This window comes from Mastomys coucha, unplaced genomic scaffold, assembly GCF_008632895.1.
Source record: "Mastomys coucha isolate ucsf_1 unplaced genomic scaffold, UCSF_Mcou_1 pScaffold5, whole genome shotgun sequence".
In the NCBI taxonomy this organism is placed as follows: domain Eukaryota; kingdom Metazoa; phylum Chordata; class Mammalia; order Rodentia; family Muridae; genus Mastomys; species Mastomys coucha.
Genome location: NW_022196911.1, coordinates 41771910 through 41785396, shown reverse-complemented (window position 1 = coordinate 41785396; position 13487 = coordinate 41771910). Strand labels below are relative to the sequence as shown.

Here is a 13487-nt window from a genome sequence, read left to right as displayed (position 1 = left end):
GGCAGCTGAGTTTGATGTGGAATCCTCCTAAAGGTGGAAGGTGAGAAACAACTCCAGAGAGAGCTTTTCTCCCCTTCTCATGAGTCCATGGCATGCTCCCATTCATACACAGCTACGAGGAGTCAGTGTATTACAATGGTAACAAATAAAACCATAAGACATTGCACTGTACTGTGTCCTCTGCAGTGTTAGGGCTCAGTATCTGGTCTTGTGGAAGCCCATGGGCTATTGTGGGGAACTTCAACCCCGAGGATTTGGTTATTTGATGCCTCTGCTCCTCAGCTCCCACCATTTCCACATTCTCACTGCTTATGCAATCTGTCCTTCATCTGTTCTCCTTCAGCTCCTAGCCTGCCTGTCACTTGCTTTTGTTTTTCTTCTTTATTTTTTTCTTCTTTGTAGCCCAGGCTAGCTCAGGCATTGACAGTCCTCCTTTCAGCCTTTCCTATGCGAGGATTACAGAAGTTTGCCACCAGGCCTTCTTCAGTTTGCTCTTTGCTTTATTGATTGTTACTCTATAGTGTTGGCTAGCTTAGTACTTAGTATGTAGTCCAGGCTGCCCTTAAGCTCATGGCAATCCTCCAACCTTAGGTTTATGAGTACTGTGTACACAGATGGGGGCAGCCATTCTCAAATCTTGCATGTCTTAAATCCGAAGGTGATCCAGGGAGAATGTCTGAGACATTAAGCAAGGTTCAGTAAAAAAAGAGAAAAGTAAAGACTGTAGGTTAAGGAAAAAGAGTCAACACAAATACCATTTAGAAAAGACCCGAGGTGATGAATTGGGAAGGAAGTCCTCCTGGCCTTGGGACAGGTGGTCAGTACAGCAAATCTGAGCCCTGGGCAGGGACCACATAAGTGAGAATTTGCAGAAACCTCTGGGCAAGAAATCAGGCCCCTGCTCCTTGAGAGAGCTCTGAGCTAGGGCTGTCAGTGGGACTTGCCATGGTCTGATTATACACTTACCATCTGTCTCATTGTTTGTGAATTTATTTGTTAGCTGCTCACTTACCCATCCATGTAAACTGCTTGCACAATTCTGGATATTTTACATCCCTGTTGGTGTGACTCACACTCCTCCATCCTCAGATTATTAGCAATCACTGCATTGAAAAAAAAAAATCTGTTCAAAAATCCTTCTGATTGCCATTGATGTTCGCCTGGCCTTAGGCTGTAGTACAACTAGAATGGAAACATCTTGCCTTCTAAATGAATATGACGCGTTTCAATTCTGTGTGAGACACTTGAGCATTTGTTCTCCTACATTTTCCCATTGCAAAATGGAGCCGGCCCTTGAGCCCATGAGATGGCTCAATAGATAAAGGCACTTTCCACCAGTCCTTGGTTCAACCCCCGAGGCCTGTAAATAGAAGGCCAGAGCATCCTCCAGATGGCTCCTCTCTGACCACATGTGTTCACACGTGTCCAGAAGCACACAGAAGTTGTTCTGGCTCTCAAAAGGATGGTAGGTGACATACAGGCATTGGTAGCAAATAGCTACTGAGGTAGGAATTCCTACCTACTGACAGGTAGGAATTAATGTTTGTTATGGCTCTTGAAACAGAGTTCTATCCCTTCAGTCTGCCTGCAGGGTCGTCTTAAGAGGGGTGGCTTCAACCGGGAACTGCAACTCAAACTCTGGTGTTCAGGTTAGACTCAAGTGTTCTTCTCAAACATGTAAATACAAAAGTAAAAGGATTCCAGGCAGCCAACAAGGTGCTTACTGCACGATAGATCTCATCTAGTTATTCAGTTGAATTTCAGAAGGTGAGAAGGTTACCTTTGGGAATGTAAAAAAGGCCATTCACCATCAAAGCCTGTTCCCTTCCTTTTCTGACAGAGTAGGCCATAGGACACCTTGTGACACCTCAGTGAGAGTTATTTCATGCCAAGATGGTAGCCAACTTTTTCAAGGTAATGAATGCCGCTGTCCATGACCCTACTTACCTTAATAGAACTCTTAAAGAGATAGATACCATGTTCTGCTCACTATTTTTTTTTTGTTTGTGTTTTGTTTTTTGTTTTTCGAGACAGAGTTTCTCTGTGTAGCCCTGACTGTCATGGAACTCACTCTATAGACCAGGCTGGCCTCGAACTCAGAAATCTGCCTGCCTCTACCTCCCAAGTGTTGGAATTAAAAGCGTGTGCCACCACCGCCCGGCTCTGCTCACTATTTTTATATTCTAAAGTAAAATAGTTATGTATCATGTGGGTTTTATGTGTTCTAAAGTTGTCTAATGTCCATGAAAATTCTCAATGTTTGCTCACACAGTTTGCAGCGTTAGTTTTCTGATCTCTAAGTGCAGAGGCTGTTACTGTGACTAGTGTGAGACCCTAGGCCTGAATGCTGAGCTTACGGTGGCTTCGTAAAAGCTAGTACTATCTTTAAGACTGGTCACAGCCTTCTTTCAGCTTTGACAGGAAGTCAGAGAATCTTCTGACCAGAAATGGAGTTAATGAAGTACTAGGCAGGCTTACTCATGTTTTTATGGTTTAGCAATTAAGAAGCAAAAGCTGAAATCTAGAAATTGGAATCTGAAGACATGTAACATTCTCGATAAATGGGCTTGAAGATAGCTGCCCTAGGGGTTCCTTGAGTATTTGGTGTCTGTGAGTAAATAGCTCAGGGTCTCCTTCACAGCAGATGCTCCAGGAAGCTGAGCAAACATTAGTGCTATTTTACCTAGGATGAAATCTACGTGTGAGAGGCTCTGTGGATCTAAGATTTGCATCTGTATCCGGTGCTTTTCTAGGTGTCTCTAGACATTCCCTGGGAAGATGTGGTCTTGGTCACCATATGTGACTGCATTCTAGCTCAGCCCATCTTGCTGTGTTTAAGGTAGTTGAGGTTTAGGGAGCAACCAGTATGGCTCTGAGCAGAAACAGTACTGTGCCCATCAGAGGGCAAGTGCATCTTTGCCATTAGAAGGCTGGCCTTGGCTTAGACTTCTACCCAGAGCACACAATCTAATGTCTGCCCTCAGTTTTCTCTGTTGCTTTGTGTCCTGGCCAGAAGTCATGGATGGCTCTATGTGAAGAAGGAAAGGAAGAGCGTGTTTGGAAGGAAGACAGGGTGCCCTAGCAGAGAAGCCTGTGGGATTCATACAGTCAGGGTGAAGACCTGATCAGACATAGTGTGCTGAGTGCCACAGCTAACCAGAGTGTCTTGCCACTGTCCTTCAGGTCAATACCATGATTCCTCTTCACGTCTTCATTTCAGGACTCATACTGCTTCTCCCAGGTAAGTGGATGGGCTGGGGATGCTGAGAAGGCTAGAGGTGGCAGGAGAGATGACAAGCCTTGGGTTTGTTTGATCATGGGTTATGTAGTGAGCAGAGAACCTGGATAAATTGTAGGTCCAAAGAACTCCCTTAACATGTATGACTTTCAAAACTGATGGCTAAATAAACATGGTTCACAAGAATATGTAAGGCATGGGGTGCATGCATGTGATGGACAAGCAAGCATGAGTACACAAGCATGCATGTGTTCCGAGAAGTATTGAGTACACATGACTGCATGTGATAGTCAAAGGGTAATAAAAAAAAAAATCACAAACCATGCTTTCCAAGTAGGACGGCTAGTCAAAGTCCCACCTTCATTATATCTCTTTGTCCCTTTTAATTTATTTAAACAATTGTGCAATTTAAAAATATTCTAATTCAAAACTTTTCATTAAAAGGGCAAAAGAAGAAAAAATATAATTGTCTTTGACACAGGGGCTCTGTTAGTCCAGGCTAGCCTCAGACTCCATAGGTAGCTGAGAATCTCCTTGATCCTCCTGCCTCTAACTCAAAAGAGTTTAGATAACTCATGCAAAATGTTATTTTTCTGACTTAATTAAAATAGCATGTATTTTTGATTCTAAAGAAGGTATTTGGTAAAATCAAGTAATGAGTTTCCCAATAGGAAATATGCTCACTTTATACAACAAGAAAAGTACTTTCTCAGGTCACATGAAAACTCATAGCCTAGACCTTACATATTGATGATTAGTGAGTCTCACAGTTCATTGTTTTGTTACTTATTTGTTTTTTCCTGTGCTGGGAATCTTACTCGGGCTATCCTAGGCGAGCCAAGCATTGTATCATTGAGTTACATCATCAGCCCACAGAATTGCTTTAAAGTCCACCTTGGAAGCTGTTGGTATCAGGAATTTTATTCTCAGCCCTTCCTGATAATGTCCTAAAATCTTTTCTGTTAGTTCACTTTGAAGTTACTAAAGTTCTGTTATGCCATATAAACAAGGCCTTGGCTCTGCTCTTTGATTAGATGTGCTGGGAGGGTCAGTGATTTTGTAGTCTTTAGCACTGTGGGGAGGAGAGGGGATGCTTTGAGACAGGGTCTTCAAAGCTTAAGCCTGTCTTGAACTCATTGGTTAGATAGAGCTCACCCTGAAATCTTCATGTCCTGCTTCTACCTCCCAGGTTCTGGGAATATAAGGGAGTTCTGGGTACCAAGCATTACCCACGTTCTCATCTTCTGAAAAAGTTTTAAATGTATAAAAATGAGACATTTGAGTTGTTCTCTGTGGCCCACGTTTATCACCCTGCACTCAGGAGTCAGGTGAGAGGATTTTGATCTTAAACCAAATAAGGTATTTGGTGAGACCCTTCGTCCAAAGGAAACACACACACACACACATACACACACACACATACACACATACACCACGGAAGAACAAAAAGGAGATGTAAAGAAGCAGGGTGAATACTATACCACAGAATCCTTGTTTTGTTTACAGATGTGTCTACCAAGTAATCATACTGAGGAAGACTGCCAGCAGAAAAAAATGTTTAGAAACTTCAAAGTCAAGCTGTACAAAGGGGTCTTTAATATAGGATATGGGAGGTAGAAACAGCAGGAGCTTTGGGAGTTTGAAAGTCAGCCTGATTTCTGCTGCAAGTTCCAGACCAACCAAGGCTACAAAGTGAGGCCCTGGCTGAGAAAACCAAGAAAGAACAAAACTTGTAATTACAGAAGAATTATTACAAGGGGGTTGGGGGATGGAGAGATGGCTCAGTGTTTAAGAGCACTGACTGCTCTTCTGAAGGTCCTGAGTTCAAATCCCAGCAACCACATGGTGTCTCACAACCATCTGTAATGAGATCTGAAGCCCTCTTCTGGTGCTTCTGAAGACAGCTACAGTGTACTTACATATAATAAATGAATCTTTGGGCCAGAGCGAGAAGGGACTGAGTGAGTGGAGTCTACTGGATGGAGCAGGGCCAACTGGAGTGAAAGGGGTTGACCAGAGCGAGCAGAGGTCCTAAAAGTCAATTCCCAACAACCAGATGAAGGCTCACAACTATCTGTACAGCTACAGTGTGTGCTCATACACATAAAATAAATAAATAAATCTTAAAAAAAGAATTATTACAAAAGTTGTAATGCCCCAACAAACACACAAGTACACATACACGTACACGCGCACAGTCGTGGACACATGCATACACACGCGCACCCACACACGTAGAGATACAGAAACCACCAACGATAAGGAAAGGCTGAAGCTGTTCAGCACTTCTGTCTCTCATAAGTTCAATACCACTTTAGCCCCCCCACCCCTTATTCTGAAATGAATTAAAAGCAAACGTTTGGGAGAATGTTGAATATTAACTCTCCCTTTCTTTTTCCCTTTTTAAAATCTCAGGTGCTGTGGAGTCTCACACAGTGCAGGGGCTGGTGGGACACTCTGTCACACTTCCGTGTATTTATTCCACACATCTTGGTGGAATCGTTCCCGCGTGTTGGGGCCAAGGCGAATGCCACCATTCTTATTGCATAAGGACACTTATCTGGACCAATGGATATACGGTTACACATCAGAGGAGCAGTCGATACCAGCTAAAGGGGAGTATTTCAGAAGGAAATGTGTCCTTGACGATAGAGAACACTGTTGCGAGTGATGCTGGTCCCTATTGCTGTGTAGTGGAGATACCTGGAGCGTTCTATTATGTGGACTATTCGTTGGAGGTTAAACCAGGTAAGTTTTCTTCGTTTGATTTCTTGCAAGTGAACTGAGTCCTCTATTCTGTAATTACACCTTAGGTCATTAAAACACCTGTGTAAAACTGTCACGGCTCTACCTTGAAAAGCGGGCAATGCAAGGTGCTGCTGTGCAGATGAGCTAGCTGGCTTCAGCAGTGGTCAGCTGACCTTCTGAGCACAGGCCACAGGTATAGGTGGGAGTTCTACTCTCTTCCTTGCCCTGCCATAGGTTTTTGAAGTAGGTCTCACATCATATCACAGAAACTGTTGTTTGAGTAGTGGAAATGTCCTGACAGGACAGTGTTTCCCTCTAACACCTGCTCACTGGTCATTCTTCAGTGTAATGGCAGATGGACGGCAGCAGCGAGCCTCTAAAAGACCCTGGCACACAATTCCCTCCCATGAACTTTATTAGAACAAGGAAGCCTCATGGCCATGATCAGATCTGGAGTTGGGAGAGAGAACATTAGACAGAAATAACACACTGTAAGACTTCATACCTTGACGGGGTATGAAGAGGCTGAGAGGGAAGGGGAGGCTTCTCTGTAAAACCTGGAAAGGAGCTACATTAAGAGCAAGACTGAGCCGGGTGGTGACTCATGACTTTAATCCCAGCACTTGGAAGGCAGTGGCAGGCGGATTTCTGAGTTCGAGGCCAGCCTGGTCTACAGAGTGAGTTCCAGGACAGCCAGGGCTATACAGAGAAACCCGGTCTCGGAAAAAAAAAAAAAAAAAAACCTGCTTATGATGTACTGGACAGTGCCACTCTAGAAGGACAAAGCAATGACTTAGATGACTCCCAGGGAAGGAAAATGAGGAAATCCCAGAGTTAAACTTGAACTCCACCTGTTTTCATGTAGATTCACTTTGAGGTGAGGTTTCATGTGACCCAAGAAGCTCAAGTCTCTCTGTAGCTGAGGCTGCTCTCAGAGTCACCCTGAGCTCTAGCTCTGCAGCACAGGATTTCATGTTTGCCTTTTGTATTGTATTTTTTATTCTTCTTTGTTAATATTTCAGTATAGATTAGCATAACCCTTTCATGTAATTTATTTATGCATAAGACTGGCCTATATTATCACCTTTGGTTTTTGCTTGGATTTTTTGTTTGTTGTTTTTATTTTTGTTTTGTTCTGTTTTTGAGACAAGGTCTTGCTATGTAGACAAGATTGATACCATATTAGCAGACATTACACAGAGAAACCCTGTCTTGAAAAACCAAAAAAAAAAAAAAAAGAGAGAGCAAGATTGGCTGAGAGCTAAGGAAGAAGAGAGAGTGACCGCTGCCATGGCTAGAAAGGCATGGCAGACAGAGCATCCTTTTCAGACAACAGCCTTCAAAATGATCTCCTCAGCAGTCCTCCTGAGGATCTGAGTTCAATCCCCAGAGCGCAGGGAAAGTCTGCCTTTTTTCTTTTTAAGATTTATTTATTATATGTAAGTACACTGTAGCTGCCTTCAGACACACCAGAAGAGGGCGTCGATCCCATTACAGATGGTTGTGAGCCACCATGTGGTTGCTCGGATTTAAACTCAGGACCTCCAGAAGAGCAGTCAGTGCTCTTAACCACTGAGCTATCTCTCCAGCCCAAGTCTGACTTTTATAACCTTTTAGTCATGAAAGTGAGTGTCCTGTTGTGATTATTTCACCATAGCACAAGTGACAAGAGTAGCCAGGTCTTGGTTAGGTCCATAAGCCAGGGGCTGCTGTTAGTACACAGAACAGAGAGTTTAACTGTGTCTCAGAGAGTGGCAGGGGTGTGTGGCTTGATCTTCTCAGACTGTGGGATCTGCTCTAAAGGGCAAGCCCATGCTCAGTAAGAAGTCCATAAAAGCCCTGAATCTGAACGTACTGCATTATTATGTCCCCCCCCTCTCTTTCTCTCTCTCTCTCTCTCTTGCCATGGACTGGGGTTTCTTACAGGGTCCTTTGTTCTGTGGGATTCGGCTTTGACAAACAGACTCAACACAAGTAGTGTGGGATCTGAGTGTATTTCTTAAAAATGACATGAAGCTTTTACAATCATTGCAAAAGAGAGATGAAAAATCTGACAGCTCAGTAGTCGAGGTACATCTGGTACATCTGAAGCCACCTAAAATACACTAGATCTAAAACATCAGCCATCTCCTCTGGACTGGCGCAGCAACACTGGGCTCGGGCCACATGGGCCGGGCTGGAGTCCTGGGGGGCTGCGGGTGCGCCAGCCAGGAGGGTAGAGGCTCAAATCTCCAATGCTAAATCTCTTGAATCTCGACTGGTGCTGCACCCCCCCCCGGGGGGCCCAAGCGCTCTGGGCTTGGGGGGGGGTGCCGGGGGGGGGCGCTATGGACTGCATGAATCTAAGTCCTAGTCCACCTAAGTTCTGGTTCTAGTGCGAGCAAGTCAGAATGCTGAAGGCAGACTGCTGAATGCAGTCTCTCTCTCTCTCTCTCTCTCTCTCTCTCACACACACACACACACACACACTCTTGGCTCAAGGTCCCGCCCATCCTATGTAAAATGCCCCATATGTTAATCTTTTGGGGAAGTAGAAACCTGTCTCTTGCTAATTCCTAGGAGTGGTTCAGCTGCAGTACTTGACTGGGAATGAGGATTTTACTTGACCTTGCTCTGGAATAAGACTTCCATTCTGTAAACTTCAATGCCTTACCCACAATGCTGAGGCAATTAGTCTAGATGGGTAAATTCCAAGCCAAGGTTTGGAATTTTGGATCTTAAGATGTTGGAACTTTGGTGAAGGTCAGAGAGCAATGTCTGATTTTGTCCCGCTGTAAATAAATCATATTTTGGTGGGTACTTAGCACACGAGTTCGAGGACATATCTGAGCTACCTCTGAGTTAGGGGTGCCAGGTGACAATGCAGAGGCAGGAGACTGACTTTCCTTGAAGTTTTTGCCTCAAATACTGCCGTCATGCAAAGTCTGCATGACACTCTTTCTTTTTTGTTCTTTTGTTATTTGAAACAGGGTTTCTCTGAGTAGCCCAGGATCTTGCTCTGTAGACCCGGGCAAGCCTCGAACTCAGAGATCTGGGTGTGCCACCACCTCCGGGCTTTATATTGTTCTTCTTGTTGTAGATATCCTTGTTTTTCTTGCACTGACTGAAACAGTGGGTTGTGAGGACTTCCTGGCTTCTGGTGCTGTTCTTCTTCTCCTTTTACTTAGAGTTTACCCTGCCAATAGGAATCAATACTAACCTCTATATATAATTTTTACATTAAGAACATTATTCTGTAGTTTCCCTGCTTCTAGTTTTATCATTCATTCATCTATTTGTATTTTGTGTTTAAGTTAATTTTTAAAACTGTATTTGTGTTTTGTATTTAAGTTAATTTTTAAAACTGTATTTATTATTGTGTGTGTATGTTCATATGGCATGTAGCAGGTATACATACCATGATGAATTTGTCAGAGGGCAAACTTGTGGAAAGAGTATCTCTTTATACCTCTATGTGAGTTCTAGGGATGTAAGTTGAGCGGCCAGGCTTGCAAGTGAAGTGCCTTTACCAACTGATCGCTTATTCTGGCTGCCCAAAAATACTATGCTTAAAAGAAGCTAGTCATAGAGTGTGTAAAGAAAGACATATGAGGCACATTGTGGGAAGAGGCAACAAGGTTCTGAGCATCACTTCATAGCTGTAAAATAACATCACTTCCCTGGCTGGCTGAAGCTCAGCGACTATGGTCCCTACCCACATAAGAATAAACCCATACTCATCACACATACAAACATTACAAACAAACACACAGAGCTGAATCTCTAAAAAGAGTGTCATAGGGAACATAGAAATTTGTCTAGCACTGCTGAAGCCTTAGGTTCTGTCGCTGAACCTCCAAACAAAACAATAACAACGTAGGGGCTGAGCCTGGGAGTTGTAAACAAAATTATAGAAAAAAAAATGTGTTTTGGGAAGGCGCTTGTCTAACACTGTATAACTCACTGGCCTTAGAGAGCCAGCGCCAGAAGGGGAATGGGCCTGACACCATAGTATTAAGTTATTAATTTCAATTGAAGCTGTTATATACCTTAGAAACTCACTAACACACCAGTGCTTACAAAGCCACTTTTGACTGTCCACCCACCGAGTCCATCGGTGAGCTAGCAGCTATTTCATCTTAACCAAGTCTACATTTCCTCAGGTTTTAAGCACACTGAGCTGACTCCTCAGCTATCTCAGGACCCCCATCAGCTCCTCCTCATTTTCCCATCCACTTGGGAGATAAAATGCCCCAGAGCAAGAAAAGAAAAGCTGCTGTGCCACTTCTTTCCTGCATTTTGTTCTCACAGTGATCGTCTCACTAGATTTTCTTCAGGATTCCTTTTACTCCTCTTTAAAACTTTATACTGTCCAGGGAGGGTTTGTATTATGCTCAAGCCTCTGCCCATACATTTAGATTGGGTCAGGTAACAATCTAATAGCCCAGGGCCAAACCAGGTTATTATAAGACCTGTGAATAGATGTATAGCGACGCAGCCACTTCTACTGCTGGCTGAGTTATCAGCAGTGACTTTCAAACCTTTTAACAGAAGAACTTGCTCCTGAACACCTATTTTTAGGTTTCTGAGCCCAAACCCCTTGCTATCTGATCCTCTATAAAATAGCTCCTAAGTGAGATCGCTGCATGGGTAAAGGAGCCCACTGCTAAGCTTGATGACCTAAGTTCAATCCCTGGGCCCACATGCTCAGATGAGAGAACAGATTCTGAAAATCCACATACCTGACATCACACAAAGACATGAAAATTTAAATTCATTCAGTTTAAAGGAAGGGCTCTACTCCCACTGCTTCCCTACACATAGTAGGAACACTATTTTTTTTTCTTATTTCAAAATGAAAACACCTTGGATTAAGGGATTGTACTGCATCCCCATAAAGAAGAGTTTCAAAGCAACTGTTGCTTGTCCCCGAGGTTTTAGTTCTTAGGTTGGGCAGTGAGGACAGGCAGATGACTTACAGGGAGCACGTGTCCGCTGACACAGAGGAGCCTGAGTGCCTCTCTCACTGTTTCCTCCCAGCATCATTTTGCCTCAGCTCTATCTTGGAACTCTGCACACCGAGAGCATCAGTACTGTTTGGATGCCACCAGCAAGTCTGACGCTATTGTCTGTGAGCTGCGGGTTGAACATGCCAATTCAAAACCCCCAGTCTGCCCTGCTCCAAAATCTGAAACCTTTGGAGCACAGACTTGATAATGTACCTGCAACATGAAACTATCCTGTGCAGCGTTATCCACAGCTATAACCTTACCTTAAGCTATACATGTAAAGAAGGCATGTGGATGCTAGCTCAGTCCATGTTTATACTTGCTCCTAACCCATAAGATAGCATCTTTATACAAATATTCCAAATTGTTAAGAAAGAATTTAATTCCTGCAATATCTTGCCCCAAGCATCTTTGGATAAGAGATATTTATCCTGTCTCTCCCTTAGATTGCAAGAAGACATAGGATACAGTGTCCATTTTCTACCAAATATGCAAATTGCCATTGTGTTGTGCCTCTTCTGTGGGATCTACATGCTCAGATGCAGGGCTGTATGATGTGTCCTCTCAGGACTGACTGAGATGAACATGCTGGGCCTGGAAACTGGGTGAAGTCAGTCACCACTGAAAGGAGTTCCGGCCATCAAACCTTCTCAGTTCACAGAGATAGAGATCTGAGGACCTGACACTGGGCATTCTTAAAATGTTTCCATGGGAACATGGGCTCTGTTCTCATCCATGTTGTAGTTGCAGCTACCTCCTATGTGAGCCTGTCTCCACCACCCTGTCACATCTTAGTTGGTCAATGACAAAGAACAAACGTTTACAAGACAAGCCTCTTCCATGGGACAGCCTCTCACTGGTGCTACAGCAGAAGCTCTTGTCTCTTCTTGCTTGACTGATCTTTGCTTTCATCTTGATTTCCAAATCCAGGAATTCCCACAAGTCCTCCAACAAGACCAGCAACTACAGGAAGACCCACGACTGTTTCAACAAGATCCACACATGTACCAACATCAACAGGAGTCTCTACCTCTACGCCTCCAACATCAGCACACACACAGACTCACAAACCAGGTAAAACCCAAGGTGTATCAGGGCCCAGAGTCCTTCCTATGAGGGACAGTAGGACACACAGACACTGAGTCAAGTCATAAGCTTAAAATCGGCGAAGAGTTTTGGACAGGGTCCCGAACAACAGCTTCACAAAGCCTGTGATTTTCCAGGCTCAAGCTGTATTCACCCACGGTTGTGTAACAGCTTGAAGATGGAAGACACCTGTCTCTCTTTATCAGGTTCCCAGGGCATTCACTCGTAGCAGATGTAGGTGGATCATAGACCTAGAATGGCTGATGAGGATGGTGGGAACCTGGTCCAGCTGAGAATGACTTTCTGATGAAGAAACAGGGAATGACTGAGAACTAGAGCCACTGTGGATCCTTTGTGTCCATTCTGAAATTGTCCCACCTATCTGAGACCATAGTTCCATGAAACTAACAATGTTTCCTGAGCACTGGGCAGGAGTCTACATGCTTTATGACACACTGTTCATTCTCAGACAGCTGTCTGACATAGCTGTGGTCTGTCCCCATTGTATAGTGACAGGAACTGACAGAGTCATAAAGTTGGTGGAGGATATGAAGCTAGAAAGTGGCTGAGATTCTGTCCCTGTTTACTTGAGTGCTTCTAACTCCAAGGCCAGGCCTCTTGTTGTGGGCAGAGATATTTGGAGAGTTTGTTCTATTGTCATATACTCACAGGAAGACTTAGAAAGCCATGCTTTAAAGGAATCAGTGGATGTCTTATTTTGGCTTTAAGCATCTTTTAGTTCATTCATGTAGAATGAAAAGTACAAAATATAACCTTCGTAGGGGTGGAAAAAAAACACATCAAATTTGAAGGCTTTAGGAAATCATTAAACCTGCTTATGCTTTTGAGTGAGGCTATGTAGTTCTTATTTCAAATTGCCCACAGGTAAGAGTTCATATTCAATATTAATGGGTAGTAGCATGACTTAACGTGGGGAGAAGAAAGAAGCCTGTCATCCTGAAGGCGAGGTTAGGTCAAACCTTCCACATCTAGGAGTGAAACGATCACTGGTCAAGATGTTCTCAAAGCTTCCTAAAACCAGTCCATTCTGACAAGCAGAGGAAGCTTAAGAGCTCTTTTTGATAAAGGAAACTGATGGGAAGTGTTGATTTCCCTCACCTCTCTTGGCCTGCAGATACACTGAAGCAGCAGAGTCCTGAAGGAGTGGGTGACAGACCGCTCTTGCAGAGGCTGTGACAGGCCGCGCTTGCAGGGGCCTGGGGGCTTTACCTAGGATTTTGGAGCACAGGATTTGTGAAAAACCCACTTTGTTCCAGGCAGCTGAACACACTAAGAACTATGAGAATCTCTCAGGATTAACAGAACTTTTTAGTTCTTAGCTTTTGGTACTTTGGAGGATGAGCTCATGAGCTGAGTTTGGAGAACATGGATAAGTTCCTGACTTTATTGAAAACTGAGATTTAGAA

At 43.8% G+C, this 13487-nt stretch overlaps 1 protein-coding gene across 2 annotated transcripts in view; it reads left to right on the top strand.

Moving 5' to 3' along the window:
• Positions 1–13487, top strand: part of LOC116077331 (T-cell immunoglobulin and mucin domain-containing protein 2-like) — a 31430-nt gene that overhangs the window by 6391 nt on the left and 11552 nt on the right. For both annotated transcript variants that reach the window (XM_031351805.1, XM_031351806.1), the window contains exons 2-4: positions 3184–3241; positions 5654–5986; positions 11905–12048. In XM_031351805.1, coding sequence (XP_031207665.1) covers positions 3193–3241; positions 5654–5986; positions 11905–12048 — 526 coding nt within the window. In that variant the 5' untranslated portion in view covers positions 3184–3192. The remainder of the gene's footprint in view (positions 1–3183; positions 3242–5653; positions 5987–11904; positions 12049–13487) is intronic.